Source organism: Ochotona curzoniae, unplaced genomic scaffold (assembly GCF_017591425.1).
Source record: "Ochotona curzoniae isolate NIBS_2020 unplaced genomic scaffold, NIBS_Ocur_1.0 contig_4105, whole genome shotgun sequence".
Taxonomy (NCBI): Eukaryota; Metazoa; Chordata; class Mammalia; order Lagomorpha; family Ochotonidae; genus Ochotona; species Ochotona curzoniae.
Window position 1 is genome coordinate 6,378,797 of NW_024466129.1, and position 20,512 is coordinate 6,399,308.

The window sequence follows — 20,512 nt, forward strand, 5'->3', positions numbered from 1 at the left end:
TTTTAGAAGGGCCGCTTGCTACATAAGATGATTATGATGTTAGGTGGGAAAGGAGCCAGGAGTGGCCGGAGAGGTCCGGGGAGACAGGCAGGGGTCCCGTGGACACACTCTGGGGGCTGGCCCCAGCATGCACCAGGATAAGCAGGCACTGTCTGTGCCTTACCTCTTAGATGTCACACCAGCTGTGTGAGAGCCTGAGACTGCAAGGCTTCTGAAGGTCACACTGTACACAGTGGCATTCCAACTAGCAGTGAGAAGAGCAAAGCGAGAATAGCTTTAGAAGGAAGAGGGAGTGATGATTGTGTGTGGATGAGAGCATTTAGATCACTTTTCTTTATACCTTTGTGACTTTTCTGATTTTTTTCCTGAGTTTGTGAGCGTTAGTAATCTGTGTGTACACAGTCCTGTACCCTTTAGCTCTCCTCTGCTGTTTGCTGAGTGGCTGCTGGCCACGTGGACTCACTGCATGCTGCACTGGCTGTGACCCCCCCACTCTCCGTGCGCTTTGGTGTGACCCCTCTGCTCGGGGCTTGCTTTGTACTCACCCCAGGTGTCATCTTGCTTTACTGAGGCCTCCTCAGGTGACTGGCTCTGATTTACCTCAGACTCTTGCTGTCTCAGCTCGGGCCTCCAATTTCTACTTCTCCCTACCAGGTCCTTTATGTTTTCTGAAACGTCTGACCTCTTCCCACCCGTGTTTTGGTGCCGACTCGGCTTCTGAGTGATCCTGTCTGCCAGTAGCCCCACTTTCCAGATCCGTTTGGAACCCATGCTAGTTTGTTTTCCCTTTGCTTCTGTCGTGAAAGAGCTTATACCTGCAGCCCAGTGGTTCTGCTCGTCTCCTACTCTCACTTATTCCCCTGCCCACCATCCCAGCCTAAGAATGTGTTCAGTAAACACTAAATGGTTCTATAAATAAGTGAAAATGAGTTAACAAAAACTCATTTCTTGGAGGAGTGTGGGATGGAGTAATTGAAGACTCAGAACTCTGCCTGAGAGACTCCCTGGAAAGCCCAGTGTTGAGTTGCACAGAGGTTGCATCGCCTGCATTGCAGGGTGAGCCCTGCAGAGCTCCTGCAGGGCCTGGTGGTGAGGAGGGCCCCCAGCACTCATAGCATTTCTCTGGAGCAGGCTTCCAGAAGCAAGCCTCTAGGGTGCTCCCAGAGAGCCACGCATGTGCCATGAAGGCTGTGGAGACGCCCAGGGCAGGCGCGTTGAGGCCAGGTGCCACAGAGCTGTCTGGGCTGCCCCTTCCCTGCCTGTGCACAGCTCTGTACTTTGTTATCTCATCCTCATCATCCTTTCCAGAAGACTTGATATGGTCGGAGTGGGTGAGAGCTGACTGGCAATGCTGAAGGTCACAGCACTGCCAAAGCAGGCAGAGTCCATCCCTACGTGTGCATTACACGATATGACAGCCTCTTCCGGGGAGCAGTGCTGTGCACCCCACTGACATCAGCTTGCTTTTAGAGGCATTTCTCTTCATGTGATTTAGATGTATCTTTGACTCTCAAGGAGGAGATTGAGCTCACCTGTTTTTGTTGTTTTGAATAGTTGGAGAACACATTCAAGTCAGTTCTTGCACAAGTTGGACCTGGAGGGACAATCGATCCAGAACTAAAACAAAAAATCAAGTTTGTAAGTGTTTTCTATTTCTGGAAAGTACATAAGAAAAATTGACTATAAATATAGAGTATCCATTGTGATTGAATGTAATTTGTCTGCAAGTGTTATTTTTATGTTTGTAACAAATATTTTCTGATATGCTGCAGAGTGGCTGTTTTAAGTGGAAAAAAGAAAATACACTTTCTTAAAAATTTTTAGTCTTGAACTATTTAGGAAATACATGTTCTTCCTATAAATTTTTTCTGTCCCTTCCAATTTTCCCACACTCCAACAAATCACTCATGAAGATCTTTATAATGCCAGGTTTATAAATGTGTATGTCAAGTATTCCAAGTGTGTGAGACTCCATTATGTTGATGTGGTATACTACTTCCTTTGCCAGATCCAGGATCAATGAAAGTTTGTGTTGTTTTACCATTTGGCTATTGAAAACATGCTGCAGTTAATGTCCTTAAATATTTATTTAAAAATGGAATTACCAGTCAGACTTTGAATATTTTGTTAATGATGATAAAACTTGCCAGATAATGATTTGAAAGATTGCACAAATTTTAATTTCCACTGGTGGTAAAGTGTTATTACCTAGTGAAGTTATAATTGTATCTCTTTTTACATTGGCTTTTAATGTGCTTGGTAGGCATTTGTATTTTTTATTGGACCCCCCCCCCCCGTTCATGTCCTGGATCTGTACATTTTTCATTAACATGTGAAAGCTCTTTGGTTGTTGGGTACTGGATGGAAAGGTGTGGACACTCAAGGTTTTGGTAGGAGCTGTTAGCCCTGATTTGAGTAACTGGAGGCCCCTTAGAGCTCTTACTGCAATGTCTTATATAGTCTTACATAGTCCAGTTAAGCTCTTAAGATTTTACTGGAAGAAATGCAAGAACCCTTAAGACATTCAGGCAAGTGCCCAATAATTATTTGTTCAGGGATGTTCAGTATGACTTGGTTATGGCACCAAGACATTAAAGAAAGATTGTGCACTTTAAAGAAAGTGGTGAAATTACCCTCTGAAACTAAGGAATGTCATACAGTTTGTAAGAAAATTTATGTCTCTATTAATCCACAAGGGTAACCATTGCAATATGTATAATGCAAAATAAGAAACAGCCAGAAGTAGAGGCTTAGATAACTAAATTCAGATGTGCTGAGGCTTTTGCTAGATCTATAGTCAATAAAAGTGTTGATCTGTATTTACTGACATGGAAAGAGCTGTGATGTCTAAAAGCTGGTTAGAGAATAGTGCTTTTATATTAAAGGTCTCGTGTGTGTGTGTGTGTGTGTGTGTGTGTGTAAACACTAAACCAAGGACTTTAGCCACTAGGCTACTGTACCAGGCCCTGCTTATGTTTCTTATAAAAAATGGTATTGCTTTTTGGATCCTCCAATTCTGTACTTTTCAACACTTAAGTATCTTGTGTTAAATTTTATTTTGGAGATTTTTGCCTTAGCCTAATTGTTTGCCAGAATTTTCTGTAGCTTTTGTTGCATTTCTTTTCTGACAAAGGAAATGGTTAAAAATGTGTTACAAAAATTTTAATTTTGTGTGGAGCTATAGCTAAATAGCTGGGCTAGAGAAGTGTGGGGATTTTTCAGGACTTGAGACATGGGTGTTTCGTGTCATGATTGTTCGTGTTGGAAATCACGGTCGTGTTGGTAGTGGTTGTAGCAGGTTTTTTTGTGTTTTTGTTTTTTTTTTTTTTAACTTTTTTAAAAAGTACAACGTGGAAGTGACTTGATCGGGCTGACACCGTTGTTTGCCTTTGTCACAGGGTCATTGTTAGCTTTTATCCCACGTTGTATTCATGCCTCTGTATCTCATTTTTCATTTATTAGGTTGTGTCTAAGTTCCCAGAGGGTTTGTTTCTCTGTAAACTGCTTAGAGAGTTTGAGGTAAGTGCTTTTTATTGGCCCTATTTTTTTTGTTTGTTTTGCTCATGTTTCTTTTTGAGACAGTTTTTTAAAGATTTTTTTATTTTTATTGGAAAGCCAGATTTACAAAGAGGAGGAGAGACAGAAAGAACCTCTCTCTGCTGGTTCACTCCCCAAGTGGCTGCAACAGCCAGAGCTGAGCCAATCTGAAGCCAAGAGCCTGGAGCTTCTTCCTGGCCTGCCATGTGGGTGCAGGGCCCCAAGACTGTGGGCCATCCTTGTCTGCTTTCCCAGGTCAGAAGCAGGGAGCTGGAAGTGGCATGGAGCAGGTGGGATACGAACTGGGCCCATACATGATCCTGGCACATGTAAAACCAAGGACTTTAGCCATTAGGCTACTGTGCCAGGCCCTGCTTATGTTTCTTATAAAAAATTGTATTGCTTCTTGGATCCTCCAATTCTATAGTTTTTAACACTTAAATATCTTGTGTTAAATTTTATTATATTTTTCTTCATTAGAGTTAAGAATATAGCTCTTAACCAATGCTTATGTACAGGAAAGATACTTGTATTGTTACATAATTGGAGTGAAGTGTTTTAAAAGACTTGTTTATTAATTTGAAAGGCAGAGTTCCGGAGAGGGTTAGGGAGAGAGAGATTCAGGTGGTGATGCACTCCTGAGTGAACACACCAGCCAGGGCTGAGCCAGCTGCAGCCAGGAGCCAGGAGCTTCTTCCAGGTCTCCCACGTGAGTGCAGGGGCCGTCCTCTGGAGGAGCTGGATGGGAATGGAGCAGCTAATCCCCCTGTTGACTAATCCCCCTCTGGGATGTTGGTGCCACAGATGGCAGCTTTACCCACTCTGCTAGATGATGATGGTTGAGCTCATATGTGCTGCTTCATTCTGTAAATACCTACAGTGGCTGGAGCTAGAGCTGGGAGCACAGTCTGGCTTTCCCACAGGGTGATGGGACTCACTTGAGCCATCACTGCAACCTGCCAAAGTCTACAAAGGTGGGAAATTGGAATCAGGAGGCAGAGTCCGGAACTGAACCCAGGCCCTCTGATGAGGGGTTCAGGTGTTCCGACCCTAGGTTCAAAAATACACCCCAGAGTAACTTTTTAATTAATTAATTAATTTTTATTGGGAAGGCAGATACACAGAGAGAAGAGACAGACAGGAAGGTCCTGCATCTGCTGGTTCACTCCCCAAGCGGCTATAACAGCCGGAGTTGAGCCAATCCAAAACCAGGAGCCCAGAGCCTCTTCCAGGTCTCTCATGTGGGTGCAGGGTCCCAAGGCTTTGGGCTGTCCTTGACTGCATTCCCAGGCCCAGCAGCGAGCTAGATGGGAAGCAGGGACACAGGGTTAAGAACCAGCACCCATATGGTTCCTGGGGCACATGCAAGATGAGGACCCCAGCCACTAGGCTACCACACCGGGCCCATAACTTATTTCTAATGTCTGACAGTAGCAAATATCAGTGAGAATGTGGAGAAACTGAATACCTCATACACATTTTTTTAAAGATTTATTTATTTTTATTGGAAAGCCAGATATAAAGAGAGGAGGAGAGACAGAGAGAGGAAGGTCTTCCATCTGATGGTTCACTTCCCAAGTGAGCACAATGGCTGGAGCTGAGCCAGTCCGAAGCCAGGAGCTCTTCTGGGTCTCCCATGCGGGTGCAGGGTTCCAAGACTTTGGGCTGCCCTCAACTGCTGTCCCAGGCCACAAACAGGGAGCTGGATTGGAAGCAGGGCCGCCAGGATTAGAACCGGTGACCATATGGGATCCTGGCGCGTGCAAGGCGAGAACTTTAACCACTATGCTATCGCGCCAGGCTCTCTCATACACATTCTTAATTTTATATACAATGATAAAAATGAAGGTAAAGACATTTCCATGTAATTAAAGTTAAAACTTTGTGAACATATCTGCTGGAGAAAGTTCTTCATGATGAAGGAAGTGATACCAGGTTCGAATCTGAATCTTAAGGGTTGAAAAAAGAGTATGCAAATTTGTGGGTGTATATAAGGAATTCTTCTTTGAACTATCAAAATGACCACGCAAAGGAAAAATATAAAATAGTTTATTTATAACAAAATTATAATACAACAACTGTGTCTTATGGATTAGAGGAGCAGCACATGGCTGGCTTTCACATTCTGTGTGAAGTAACAGTAAGACTAGACAGGGTCTAGGATGTAGCTACAATCTGATGGTGAAAGAGAATTGTATTAAATATGCAGTGAACTCGAAGGAAGATAGGAAAATAGCAACAAACAAAATACAGATGGAGTAACAAGAAAATACTAAAATTGTAACTAAATCTGATTATTAATAATTTCACAGAGACTAAATACTACAATTGAAAGGTGATCTTGTTGCTGGCTCAGTGGCATAACAGGCTAGTCCTCTGCCTGCAGTGCCATCAGCCAGATGGGCACCAGTTCGTGTCCCGCAGCTCCACTTGGGGTCCAGCTCCATGCCTAAGACCTGGGAAAGCAGTGATAGATGGCCCTGCTGCCCAGGGCCCCACACCCACATAGGAGAGCAGAAGCTGCCGGCTCCTGGCTTCAGATGAGCTTAGCTCCAGCTGTTGTGACCTTATGCCAAGTGAACTACTGGATGGAAGATCTGTTTTTCTTTTTCTCTGTAAATCTGCCTTTCAAAAGAAAATAAAAAAGTCTAAAAAGAAAAGTTGTGATCGCAGTGAAAAAGCAAGATGAAATGCTTTCCACAAGAAGTGCGTTATAAATAAAAGGCAGAGATTGGTTCAAAGTAAAAGATTTAAAAAGTAAGTAGTGAACGTAGAAGAACTAAAGTGACTAAAACAGCACCGGATAAAGTGGAATTCAGGTCATAGCGTACTATCAGAAAAAGAGGGATTCTTAAGTATAGTCAGTTCTTTCGAAATGTACAACAGTAAGTTATTCCTGTAACAATAGTTTAGGATAAATAATCTAAAAATGGACTGAGTTGGTGATTTTAACACTCTTTCCCCCTTCAACTTACAGTTTTTTAAAAGTGAATAAAGGCATAGGAAATAAGCAACTCTATTTACCACCTTGATCTGTTTAACTTCTGCACAATGTTATAACCAGCGATTGTAGAGTGCATATTTTATTTAGTTAAACACAGAATTTTTTCAAGGTAAACCATACAGCTGGCCATCAGATAAGTCTTAACCAATTATGTTGTACAAGTTTGCGAATCAACACAGTAACTTAAGAATTAACCCTATGAATATTTGTGAATTAATACTAATGCTAAATACTAAATACTTCATTAGAGAAGAAATCACAAGAAGCATTGGAAAATATTTTACAGTTAAAAGTTAATGGGAATATAACATGAAAAATTTTGGGACGCAGCTAAAGCCATGCTCAGAGGTGGATTCGTAGCTCTAAATGCTTATGCTATGGAGTGTATAATGTATACATTATATGTATATGTATACAGTGCTCATGGACCTAAGGATATAAATGAAGTTTAATACAGAGGAACAAAGTAAACTGGTAAATCAGAAGAAGGAAATGATAAAGATTCATTAAGTAGCAATCAAGAGGATATTGACAAAGCTAAGTGCTCAACCAAATAGCTAAACCACTGGTTAGTCAAAGATTGAAAAGAAAAGGGGGACACAAATTGGCCAGTTTCAGGAAGGAAAGCAAATTTGTCGTGATAGATTCTACAGATTGAAGATCATAAAAACACCTGAAGGAAATACAATAAACAACTGTGCCTGTGCTTTGACAGCCTGGATGGTCAGATTCCTTAAAAGATGCACGTCACCAAACTGAGGCAGCTGAAGGAGGAAACTGGACATAACAAAAAGGGTTTGTAACTTAAAAAAATAAAAACCAAATAACGGAGGGAAGGAGAAAACCAAAATTCCAGGTCCGTGTGGTCTCACAGTGATTGCTATAAGACAGTTAAAGAAGAAACTGTATTAATCACATACAGGTTTGTTTTCATAAAATAGCAAAGATTGTGCCCTAATTCTGATTACATTATCTCCCTCCAAACATTTTTACAAATTAGGTCACATTTCTTATAATGTGGACACAAGAATGAATTAGACAATAGTAGTATATCAAATCCAATAATATCTGAGGAAAGAAATTTATCCCTAGAATGCAAGGCTGGAGTAACATTTCAGAAAGAATTAATAAGGGCAAGACTTACAACTCTGCTAGGTAAGCGGTCTCTTGGGACAGTGACATCGGTTATTGGAGTGCTAGTTCAAGTCCCAGCTGCTCCATCCATACTTCTGATCCAATTTCCTGCTGATGCACCCTGAGAGCCGTCAGTTGATGGACCAAGTCTTGACCTGGATGGAGTTCAGAGCTCCTGTCTGTTGTAGCCGGTCTTAGAATGCATTAGTGTGTGGAAAATTTCTGTTGTTCTGCTCTTCAGGTGAAAAATTAATATAATTCACCATGCTATAGGAATATGAAAGGAAAGTTGTGTATCATCAGAGTGGATGCACAAAATTACTGTAATTACAATATGTCTTCACAGAAGTTTCAGAAATAGAAATTCTTATAAAGGGCCTATGTGCAAAAATAGTCAACATGGAGGTCACAGGAATAGCATTTATTTGTTAAAGTGTTGCAGTTCAGAAACACTGAATCGGGTAGTAGCTGTTGGAAAGGCTTTCAATAGGGGGTTTCCGCAGTAGTTGTTTTTTGAAGAAAGTTCATTGGGTGAGCAGAAATCCTAAATTGCAAACTTACGCTAGCTGATTCGTTTCTTGGGGCACTTGTACCTGAGAGATGTTGATACCCAAGGCATTCTGACTTGAGTTTTTCCTCAAGATTTATTTATTTTGAAAGAGTTACAAAGAGGGAGTAACAGGGATGGACAAACAGGAATTTTTATTTGCTGGTTCACTCCCCAGTTTGTCAGTGTCCAGGAGTGTACCAGGCTGAAGCCAAGAGCCAGGAATTCTCTTCTTGTCTCCTCCATAGGCAACAAAAGCTCAAGGTCTTGGCCACTTTCTGCCGTTTTCCCAGGCACGTTTGCACCAGGCTGGATTGGAAGTGGAGCAGCTGGCACTTAAACTAGCACTTGTATGAGATGCTAGTGTTGAAAGAAGTAGTTTTATCTGCTGTGACACAGTGCTAGCCCTAATTTATTTATTTAAAAGGTAGGGTTACACAGAGTCATGGAAGGAGAGAAAGATGTATCAAGCACTGGTTCACTTCCCAGATGGCCACAGTGGCTGGGGGTTGGCCAGGCACCGCATCTGGTCTCCCACGTTTGGCAGGGACCCAAACTTGGGTCATCCTCTGTTACCATTTCCTTTCCCAAACCATTAACAGGATGCTGGGTTGGAAGTGGAGCAGCCAGGACACAAACTGGTACCCATATGGTGTGCCGGTATTGCAGGCAGCAGCTCTACCTGCTGTGTCACAAAACGGCACCTGGCTTTAATTATTTTGTTCATGATTCTTGAAATATTCTGTATTTTCCCTTCAGTTAAGTGTGAGCACATTGGCCTCCACTTTAAAGACATCTGAGCCATTTGAATGAAGGGAAGCATATCTGTATAAATACGAAATGGGAATCAAGTGATACAGTTAAAATATCACTGCATTAAAATCCTCAGTACAGTAATTGACCCGGGCATTGGTCAGGAATGGATCTTTGCAACATGAGAACAGAGGCACCTAGACAGTCTCTGTCCCTTGGAAAGAGAGCTGTAACACAGACGGTCCTCCTGGAATGATTAAAGATGAACCAGACTGAGCCTCCGAGTCCAGTTGTGGATTTGGAGGAAATCTTAAGCCCTCAGGAGAAAGGGTAGAAAATTAAGTTGGGGTAGAAGGAAAGTAAGGAGAGAGGGACTATAAATAAACCATTTTCTTCATTGCTTGTAGTGGGCAGTCTGTGAAGCAGAAAGCTTAAAGGATTTTGAGATAAAATACCACTTACATTTCAATAAATTGAATTCAATAGAAGCACCGAGTCTTGGACTGCAAAGCAAAACTGGACTGTTTCATATATTAATATGGAATAATCTCTGCAGTAACTGAAAAAATACATACAATATAATCCAGTCTCAGCAGATTCCCATGTTGACATTTTCAGGAAAATGAATCAAGAAACTAATAAAAGTGGTGACACCGAGAGGGTGATGGTTGATGACTGGCAAGGGATTTGGCGGGGAGCGGGTGGGAGAAGGAGAGACTTCACTTTCGTTGGTTGCTTCTTAAACTTTTTGTACAAAAGCTACTTACTAAAAAAATTAGTGACACGTTTCAGACAGCCCTCTCCTGCCTAGTCCTAGGTCCAGTTGACTTGTGTGCCCAGTGCTAATCACTCAGAGGGTCAAGGTAAAGACACTGTTAATGAGGCTTGTGACGCCAATGACTTGTGCCAGTTTTCCCTTGGGATGTTCACAGGTGACCATTTATTTGAAGCACAGAGAGGGAAAAAGGGAGGGGGAGACAGAGAGTTTCCATCCTCTGATTTACTCACCAGATGTCTACAGTGGCCAGAGCTGAGAGCTTCATCTGGGTCTTCCGTGCGGGTCGGGGGTGGGAGGACAGCAACCACTGGGACCATCTTCTGTTGCATTCCTAGGCTGTTAGTAAAGGCCTGGGTCAGAAGGGGAAGCATCTGGTAGGTGAACCAGAGAGAATGCCAGCATCATGAGCAACAGGTTCAGTGCCTCTTGCCATGCTTATTGAGGGAATATGGGAAGCGAATCAGCAGATGACAGCATGCTCTCCTCAACAAAGTCATGCGTTTTGACAGAGAGCTGTAAAGGTCCCCCTGAGTTGAACCTAGCACGTGCCTGAAGCGGAGCTTAATGCCGGCGGAAGAGATTACTGGTCTCCGATTTACATTATACCTGTATGGAAGCACAGTTTACTTTGGTAAAATACAAATTATTTTCCAAGGACATCTGTTATATCTTTGTTCTGTCTGGCATTTTTATCTAATTTCTATTTGTGTGTGTGTGTGTGTGTGTGACAGGTAACTTTTAAAGAGCAACTTTCTCTAAAAAAATTGGGCTTCCTCAATGTGATAGAACTTGTTGGAGCTCTTAGTGATATCCTCCGTGTTGAGTTCAGGGAAGGAGAACAAGACATACTGGTGTTTGACGCCGACGTGAGACCTCTGCCTCCTGGTGAGTATCGGGGCAGGGTAGAAAAAAGCTCTCTGGTCCTGCTGCTCGTTGTAATCCCATCAACCGAGCAGATCACACAGGAGCCGTGGAATGATTTATAATGACCCCTTTCCCCAAGTATTCACATAATAATGTTAACTTGTATTAGTAAAAATTAACTGCATGGAAGAAATTTTGTCTTACCAGATTCTTGAATAAGTCTAAAGGAAATAAACTTTATGAAGTGTTGTTTTGGTAGTCGTAAACTTTGTGCATTAAAGTTACATTAAAAACTCTGTAGAAACACATGGAGATTCAGATAAGTAGGTTCACGTCAGGACCCTGCTCTTGTGTATATTTTAAATTTTTCATTGGAGGATTATTTTAGATTTGTGCAAATTAAGGTGTAGTGCAGAATCCATAGTCTTTTCATCCAGTTTCCCCTGATATTAAAATATTTGTCAGAAATAAGACATTTAGGATTGATGTATTAACTAAATTCCACATGTGGTTCATCTTTTACCAGTTTTTCCAGAATTATCGTTTTCAGCTTCTCTGTCCACCCCAGGAATCCACATGACACTTAAGGCACTTAATTTTTTTTTAACTATGCCTTTCTATGCTTCAGGCAGCTGCTAGGGCAGCTGGGGTGCAGGGCAGAAAGTCCAAGAAGGTGGCTACCTGCAAGCGTTGGAGCTTCTAGAAGTGCCACTCCCTGTAGGGTAGCAGGGCTCCGGTGCAGCCCACACTGCTGCTAGGGCAGCTGCTGCACCAGGGCCTTGGAAGACGTCTGTCTTCTCACGGAGCTAGCTGTAGATCCACATGCAACTGTAATACAGAGATCCTACAAACCCTTTCCTTAGTTTCTCCAATGATTCCTGAATTGCCACGATACATGTATTTTTATAAGCTTTTATAAGGTGATTATAATGGACAGCTTTTTTTTCTAGAACACAGATAATATTATTAATTTTTATGATTAGTACGGTAGCCTGTGTTCATTTGAAAAAACATACAGGTAACACAAATAGAAGTTGAATATTTGCCATCGTTTTGCCATTCTTTGAGTAAAATTTATAATCTTTTAATAGTCTTCCAGATTTTTGAATTTATGTGTAAATATTATTAGATTTTTGTTAAATCAAAAAACAACATATGCTTGTGTAAACAGTTCTACCACTAAAAATAGTAGCGCTAATGGCTTTTGTGTATGTATTCTGTATTTCTCTGTATTAGGTCATTAATTATCTTAGAAGAGCTATGTCATAGTTCCTGCATGAGTACTTTTTGTACTTTACACAAGAGGATATTTTTCTATGTTAACATGTACAAGTTTATTTAGTCTTTGGGGAAAAAAAAAGGATTTCTGTTTTTATTGCATAGGAAGATGTTACTAAAAGAAGGAGAGACAGAGAGAAAGATCTTCCATCTACTGGTTCACTCCCCCAAGTGGCTGCAATGGCCAGAACTAAGCTAATCCCTAGCCAGGAGCTTTTACTGGGCCTTGCACACAAGTACAGGGTCACAAAGCTTTGGGCCGTCCTCAACTGCTTTCCCAGGCCACAAGCAGGGAGCTGGATGGAAAGTGGAGCAGTTGGGACACAAACCAGTACCCGTATGGGATCCTGACACCTGAAGAGGGAGTTTTACTCAGTTGAAGCATTACACCAGGCCCTATTTAATCTTTTTAAACCACACATTTTTCCTTGATGCAGTGTTCTAATTCACTTAACCTTTTTCTGTTGGTGGCCATTTAGATTGTTTCCGTGTTTACCATTGTTAAAAACACCAGGGCTCAGCACAGTAGGCTAGCAGCTAAAGTCCTCGCCTTGCAGATGCTGGGATCCCATATGGGCACCAGTTCGAATCCTGGCAACCCTGCTTCCCATCCAGCTCCCTGCTTGTGGCCTGGGAAAGCAGTTGAGGACGGCCCAAAGCTTTGGGACTCTGCACCCATGTGGGAGTCCCGGAAGAGGCTCCTGGCTTCTGATTAGCTCCTGGCTTCAGATTAGCTCAGCTCCGGCTGTTGTGGCCTCTTGGGGAGTGAATCAAAGGACAAAAGATCTTCCTCTCTGTCTCTTCTCCTCTCTATATATCTGACTTGCCAATTAAAAAAAAAAAAAACACCATAGTATATCTTTGTAAAGATCCAAAGAGCCATCACGCCAGGCCCGTGATAGATATTTCTACAAAAACATTTGTTTGTAGCTTTAGAGCCGCTGTAGTGATGGGTCCATCTATTAAACTAAGAGTCTCATTTAATGTACCAACTTCTTGTCGGCCAATCCCTTGTCATCATTCACATATAAATTTGACCTAGGAATTTAATAAAATTAGGGTAGCATATTATGGAATATTAAGTCATCACATGTGCTTGTATGTTAAGCAATATTGAGTGTTCACTACATAGTTTGAGAAAAAATAATTTGAAATCAGGATGTTAAAAAAAATGCAGCCATGTTCTAGACAGTAAGCTGCCTCCCATCCCCGAAACAAAAGCAAAAATAAAGGTTTTTTTCTCATCTGCAACTTTCTCTATCTGTACAGAAATGTGTGCAACGCTACATTGATTTCTCATTTGTCACTGTCTCGCTAGCACGGGTACTGGAATTAGTAGCAGTCATGCAGTTACTGTAACATATATGCCTAGGCTACTCTCTTGGCCATTTCAGATGGAGCTGTTTCATCAGACAGAACTTCGAGTTTAGTTCAATCAGATAAGAAAACTGAAGCCAAGGTTTGTACCTCCACTTCCTCTGGAAATTTCTTATCTATTGCTGCTACCAAAGAGACTGCATGGGACTGTCCTCCCAAGGAACAGAGAGAGCCGGAAGAGAAAGTTTATAAGAAGCCTAACATGGTGGTCAAGCCCCTACAGCTGGTGAGTGAGAGGCACAGACCTGCATAACCTGGGCTACATGGGGAAACTTGGATCCATTTTCTGCTTAAAAATGAAGTTTCAGATTTCTACTCCCAGTGGAAATGGTACAATGCAGTAGCATATCTGTTCTCTCTATATAATAAAGAAAAACTATGCCAAATGCATTAAGCTGTGGTTCTCAGGTGTTGGGCAGTACAGAACAGTGAGTGGTCCACAATGGCAGTCCTGTTACCAGCGACTGGACTGTGTTCTAAAATTCTTAGGTTGAAGTCCTAACCTTTAGTGTCACAGAACGTGGTTATATTTTGGAGACAGGACCTGTATAGAAGTGGTTCAGATAACATAAAGCTATTGGGGCCCTAATCCAGTCTGACTGGTGTCCCCAATAAGATAAGGAAGTTTAGACAGGTAAAAACACCAGGCGTGCATGCTAGAGAGAAAAAAGATCCTGTGTGGAAACAGCAGGCTGGAGAGAACTCTAACGAAAACTTGACCACGTCTTGTTCTTGTACCTCTGCCCTTCAAAACTGGGAAAATAGATTTCTATTAGTTTAAAAAATAAATAAAAAGGCTTGGTAACTGGAAATTCAGCGTTATGAAAAGTAACTGAATCCTATGAAGAAGTCACAGGATGTAGTTAAGAACCCGCACTTTCCTATTAACATATTGTTAATACCATGTCAATTAATGCCATAAGGTTGTAAATGGTTGTTGATGTTATGTCGGGGCTTTTAATTGATTGGGATAATACTTTGCCGGCTTTACCTTCAGACCAGAGATGGTCTCCCCATGAAATCGTTGAACCCACTAGGATAATAAGATGCTGGACTTTATGCTTGGTAAATACTTCCAATGAAAGAATCTCAACTGAATTTGAACTGTGGTAATGCAGCAAGGTGGAGAAATCCACCGTGAGGAAAGGGCTAGGGGAGGGGTGGGGGGAATCCCAGTGCCCATAACACTGTGTCACATAATGCAACGCAATTAATTTTTAAAAAAAAGTTATAAAAAAAAGAAAAGTAACTGAATCAGCGATTCTTTGAGCCAAAATGGTTTTTAGTGAAGTCCTGATTCTAGATGCATCCTAAAAAAGAGACCACATTTTTGGCCCAGGAACACTTTAGGCAGTGTTTCTTGATTTCTCCTGGATTTTATTTCTTTTTCTACATTTAGGTCTTCCTAAGTCCCATGTTAAAGTTTTCAGGTGGCTTTGAGGTTTGGTAGTTCTCTGGTAATGACATCACTGGTTTTCTGTCCTGTTTTGTTAGTGTAGGGTGAGAGCTGAGGCATTCTGTCCTGGCGCTGCCTTCGCATGCCACTCTGCGTTCCTGTGTTCTCATCCCCCATGACCTGATGTGTTTCAAGGAGGTTCCTTACTCTTCCCTGCTGGTTTCTGTCCCTGGTTGCTTTCACAGAACAGCTGGCTGCATTTTCCGGAGCACAATGGAAAGGCCTAGAGAAAAATTATATATTTTAGCATAAGAGTATTGGAGAATCCTCGCTTGACTGGAGCACTAGTTTGAAATCCAGTCCATTCCTTAAAGTTACGTTTGACTGTTGGTAAAGCTTGAATGGGGTGATAATTCACCTTAGTTCAGCATGAATAGTTGAGGTTTTTTATTGCCAGTTTTCCATAGGACAGTTACATAATATTTCTTAATTATTTCCATATTTTAGTATATGTTCCAGTTATAATTAGTTTCCATATTTCAGTGTATGTTCTAATTATGAGCAATTTTTAAAAATTTTACTTTTATCTTATTTGGGAAATGAGTTGGATCTTCCATCCACTGGTTTCCTCCCCAGATTCATCCAACACAGAAAGCTGGGCCAAGTCAAAGCCAGGTGCCTAGAATTCAGTTTCCCCTATGAGCAGCTGGTTGCCACCTGCCAGGGTGTGTATTGCCAGTGAGCTGGACTGGAAGCGGATAGGTAAGACTTGAACCAATACCGTAACACAAGCTGCAGGCATCCCAAACAGTGACTTAACCTCTGCTAAATGCCAACTCTGGGAAGGTTTGTAATTGTGAGCCCACTTGTCTAGTACTGTTAGAGCCAAGGAATCTTCATTTTTATAGTTTCTCACTTAATTCTAATTAAAGTGACTGGTGAAAGTTATTCATGAAATCCATGTGTATGAAGCCTTCAGAAAGCTCTTGAAAATTCATGTTAGGTTAACAGAAAAGATGAATTTCAAAGATTTTTTGCATCAAAATTTATGTTCTAATTTCATTTTTCATGAAGCTTTAAAAATCACCTTATATGCTCTGATATCTATGTTGTCATGTAGTCTGAGTTGTCACCCAAAGATTTAATACTGCCTTTTTGTGTGTATATGCTTTCTCCTCCCCCTGCCTTTTTTTAATTGTAGCAAGTTGAAATAAACAAACCACAGCCTGACGTGGCAATGGCAAATCATGATATTCCACCAGATGCTGTACGGGAAAAGAAATTATACAGACTCCCACCATTGGACACCAGCACCCTCGTGGGGGTCTTTGTGGAATATATTATCTCTCCTAGTCAGTTCTACATCCGAATTTACAGCAGGGATTCATCAGAGCTGCTCGAAGACATGATGATTGAAATGAGGTAGGGCCCTTTGTTCTCAGTGTGTCACCCTCCAGTTAAAGGCTCAGGAGCCACTTCCATCCCAGTTTATCATATAGAAATCTGCTATTTAAAATCTGTGTTAGCACAAATCAAATTTTTGGGGAAAGAATTGGAAGAATAGCATTGTTTTACATTTTTCAGCTTTCTGTTTAACTTAATAGAGGAAAATTGGATTTTAATTTCAACATTTAATCTGTTGAGATATTTAAGTCCTTTCCTACCCTGAGGTCCCCATTAGACGTCCCCAGTGGATATGAGGTCCTTAGCAGATGTCTGCAACTGGATTGGCCCGAACCATATGGATGCATTTGACATGCAAGTATTTGGTGCTATCTTTCCTATACAAATGTACCCATTAGAATTTTAATTTATGAGTTAGATATAGTACTAGATGAGCACTGGTTGATAATAAAACAATTACAGTGATGTGTTGTACTAGAAGGTAGTGTGATAACCTGAGCTGTGACTGTGGGTAGCACATACAGCCTGGACAAGGGTGGGGCACGTCCTTGGCCAGACAGAGCAGGACGGCTGGAGATGTGATCACACTCAACGCAGTGTCTGACCCGAAATGTAGAAGTTACTTACTCCTGGGATGTTTTTGTACAATGATGGAAATCGTATGGCAAATAAAACCCGCAGAAAAGGGGGACTAATGATTGTGGGTTTTGTTAACATGTGTGGCAGCATCTGGCTTTGCACAGTATGTAGTTGGAAAAAGAGGATTTCAAATCCCTTTTCAAAAAGCTGTGAATGTTCATGTGTAAAAACGTGACAAATGAAAGTTTTAAGTCTTAAAGAGAAGTTATGATGTAGAATTGAACTTCCCATAAACTCTCATGTTAAATATCATTCTTTTAAATGTGCGTGCATGGCAGTGACAAGTCATCACAGGCTTGTGCGCTGCCCTGAGCCTCCCACGGCGTGAATGCCAGCACAAGGGGAGGGGTGGGTGATGCGTCAGTACTGTTTTATAAAGTATGGTTTTGATCTCATGAACTTCCTGAGTGTCAGGGTCCCATGATGTTGTAGACTGTACTTTGAGAACTGCTGTAAATTATGTATTTTTTCTTTACTGAAAGTATGTCGTTTGTTAGTAAACACCATGTAAACCATAAATGGTCCTGAATACAAACACACACACACACACAGTGTGTGTGTTTCAGTAGCGTTTGATTTATCCGTGAGGGCCTGGCGCAATGGCTCAATTGGCTAATTCTCTATCTTTAAACACCAGGTAGCCATACGAGCACCAGTTTGTGTCCCCTGCTTCACTTCCTATACAGCTCCCTGCTTGTATCCTGGGAGAATAGAGGAGAATGGCCCAAAACCTGGGGACCCTGCACCCACCTGGGGGACCAGGAGGAGACTCCTGGCTCCTGACTACAAATTCATTCAGCTCTGTCAATTGCAGCCATTTGAGGAATAAACCAGCAGATGGAAGATTTTTTTCTGTGTGTTTCCTTCTCTCTGTAAATCAGATATTTTTAGTGCTGGTGTCATATATAAGAACAATTCATTTTACTTATTTTGTATTTATAGAAGCAGTTTTTTTATTCCCACAACATGTGTTTTTCTCTCTTTTCTCGTACATAGCACCTGCGTAAGTCTCTAATAATCACTTGGTGAGAAAGTGTGTGTCCCATTCCAGCATTCCTGTGAGACTGAGGCTGTGTTGATAGCACCCCATGAGCCCTGTGACCCTAAAGTCAATCATTCTGAGCCCAATTGTCTTCTCAAGAGTTTTGTAGGGAAGACTTTGAAAGAGGACAGAGCAGTCTGCTGAGAGGTGATTGCAGCAGAGTTGAGGGCAGAGACTATGGGATCCTGGACGCCTTCAAAATGTGTACTTTAGTAAGCACTGGGTGAGCAAGTTTTAGTAACCCTGTTCAGCAGAGAATGAGATGAGAAAGTGAATGTGTAATTACCAAACTTCCTCTTTGAAGAAGGAGTTTGGGTAAGAAGAAAGGAAGCAAAATTAGTTAACATTAAGAAGCATTAGGAAACCAAAGAACTTTGGCTTTACTTTTGGCCGAGACTGTCCTGCTCTTGATAAATCAGTTGGAACCAGCTCTGATTTTTTATTCCCCTGTGATTTTCTCTTTTTTATGGACTCCAACAGGCGCTGCTACTCGAATCAGCTGGTATCTGACCGGTACATCATGCCAGAATATTTCATTCAACCGGGACATCTCTGCTGTGTAAGAATTTCTGAGGATAAGTGGTGGTATCGGGTCATTATCCACCGGGTCCTTGGAACACAGGAAGTTGAAGTGTTCTACCCAGACTTTGGAAATATTGGAATTGTTCAGAAGTCATCTCTAAGGTTTCTCAAGTGAGTTGAATTTAGTGACAACAATGAACAAAAATTCATGGTGGCCAAGTGGGGCTGGGGTCTCATGTTCTGGCCTTTCTCCCTGCACCCTTCCCCTCTTAGTGCGCAGTGGACGTCTAGCCTTCCAGTTTCACAGAGCGATGACAATCTGCCGTGGTTTCACCTAACTGTAAATCTGAATAGACCGTGAGGCTAAGTTTCAGTCTCTAATAAGAAAAGGATCATTTTTCTTATAACAGGTGAATTTTTATGTAGCAGGAAGGTTTCAGTCTTTGTAGCTGTACCTTAATGACAAGGTTCTCTTAAAAACACAGTTTTATAATTTTATTTAAGTGTAAGACATGAATTTTACTAAATTCCACGAGTAAACCATTCTGAGATTAAATGAATAACTAAAATCAAGAAATAAATTAACAATTCCATAAAATACATTTAAAAATAGGATTAAATGGACCAGGTGCAATAGCCTAGTGGTTAAATCCTTACCTCACATGCACCGAGATCCCATGTGTGTGCTAGCCCACATCCCAGCTACTCCACTTCCCATCCAGCTCCCTGTTTGTGGCCTGTTTGTGGCCTGGGAAAGCAGTTGAGGGTGGTCCAAAGCCTTGGGACCCTGCACCCAAGTGGGAGACCTGGAAGAAGTTCCTGGTTCCTGGCTTCAGATCAGCTCAGCTCCAGCCATTGCAGCTACTTGGGGAGTGAACCAAAAGATAGAAGAGCTTTCTCTCCTCTCTGTAGCTGTGCCTTTCCAATAAAAATAAACAAATCTTTAGAAATAAGATTAAATGTTAGATTGTCTGTTACAGGTGCTGCTACACAAAGCTCCCAGCTCAGGCTATCCCTTGTTCTTTGGCTTGGGTGAGACCAGTAGAGGTATGTGTGCTTGGTTCCTAGCTATCCTATTTACTGTCTGTAAAACATGGTTCCAGGTTCCCAGAATACAAAAGAATAAAACACGGAACCAGCCTGCAGTAAATCATTCTGTGTTGTACAGAAGACAGACAATGCCGAGTCGTGTCACTAGGTCCTATTTGCTGTATTAGGGTTTGCACAGTGTATGGAAGAGACCAAAAGGAAGACTTGGAGGCCATGTCTAGGATAATCAGGAAGAAAATGTTAAATGGAAAAGTTATATGAGTATATTAACATTAGACAAAAGGCAACAGAAATAAAGAGCCTCGTAATGATAAAATATTCTTATCCAGGAAAATAGAGATGTTTATATCACTTGTGCACTTAATAATCCAGTGTCTACTGAAGAAAAACTGAGAAGTAGGAATAAGAAGGCAAAGCAGTCATAGTTAAACCGCATTTCTCAGGGCCAGCACTTCTTGCAATGGCTCAACAAGCTGATCTGCCTTTAAGTGCCCGCACCCCAGATGGTTCATGTCCCAGCTGCTCCACTTGCTGTTCAGCTCTCTGTTTATGGCCTAGGAAAGCAGCAGAGGATGACAGCCCAAGTCCTTGGGACCCTACAATGATGTGTGAGACCTGGAGGAGGCTCCTGGCTCCTGGCTTCAGATCGGCTCAGCTCTGAGCATTTGCAATCATTTGGGGAATGAACCAGCAGATGGAGGATCTTTCTGTTTCTCCTCCTCTCTGTAAAATAAGTCTTTTTTTCTAAAAAAGAGAAATTAAAAAACACTTCTTTAAGTATAAAAATAAAAAACAATATAGAAAAACCAGAATGGCTAAGTCTCATACAGTAGAGCTGACTTTATGGGTATACATAGAACAGTGGCACCACAACTACAGAATATGTACTTTTCAAGGACACATGGCCATTCACAAAGTGACCCACATATTGAACAACAGAAACCACCTCTTCTTTCAAAGGGCTGGTACATCCAGACATGTCCAGGGTGGTCTCTGGCCGCTGTATTTCAGTTAGAAACTAGTAACAAAGAGATGGGGAAAAACATACAAACTAAGAAGCTTCTGAGTAGTCCCACGAATCAAGTTTGAAAACAAAATGTAAATTGGAAAACATTTTCCTGGTGGATGTTTGCGTGGTGGTCAGGATCCTGGTTAGGCCCCTGCATCTCACTGGAGTGCTTGGGTTC

At 41.6% G+C, this 20,512-nt stretch overlaps 1 protein-coding gene across 1 annotated transcript in view; it reads left to right on the forward strand.

The window, feature by feature from the left end:
• The window catches only part of TDRD5 (tudor domain containing 5), a 53,784-nt gene that overhangs the window by 13,825 nt on the left and 19,447 nt on the right, over positions 1-20,512 (forward strand). Inside the window, 7 exon segments of the mRNA XM_040984232.1 lie at positions 1,555-1,638; positions 3,463-3,519; positions 10,485-10,638; positions 13,326-13,498; positions 15,870-16,090; positions 18,234-18,446; positions 19,256-19,322. Coding sequence (XP_040840166.1) covers positions 1,555-1,638; positions 3,463-3,519; positions 10,485-10,638; positions 13,326-13,498; positions 15,870-16,090; positions 18,234-18,446; positions 19,256-19,322 — 969 coding nt within the window.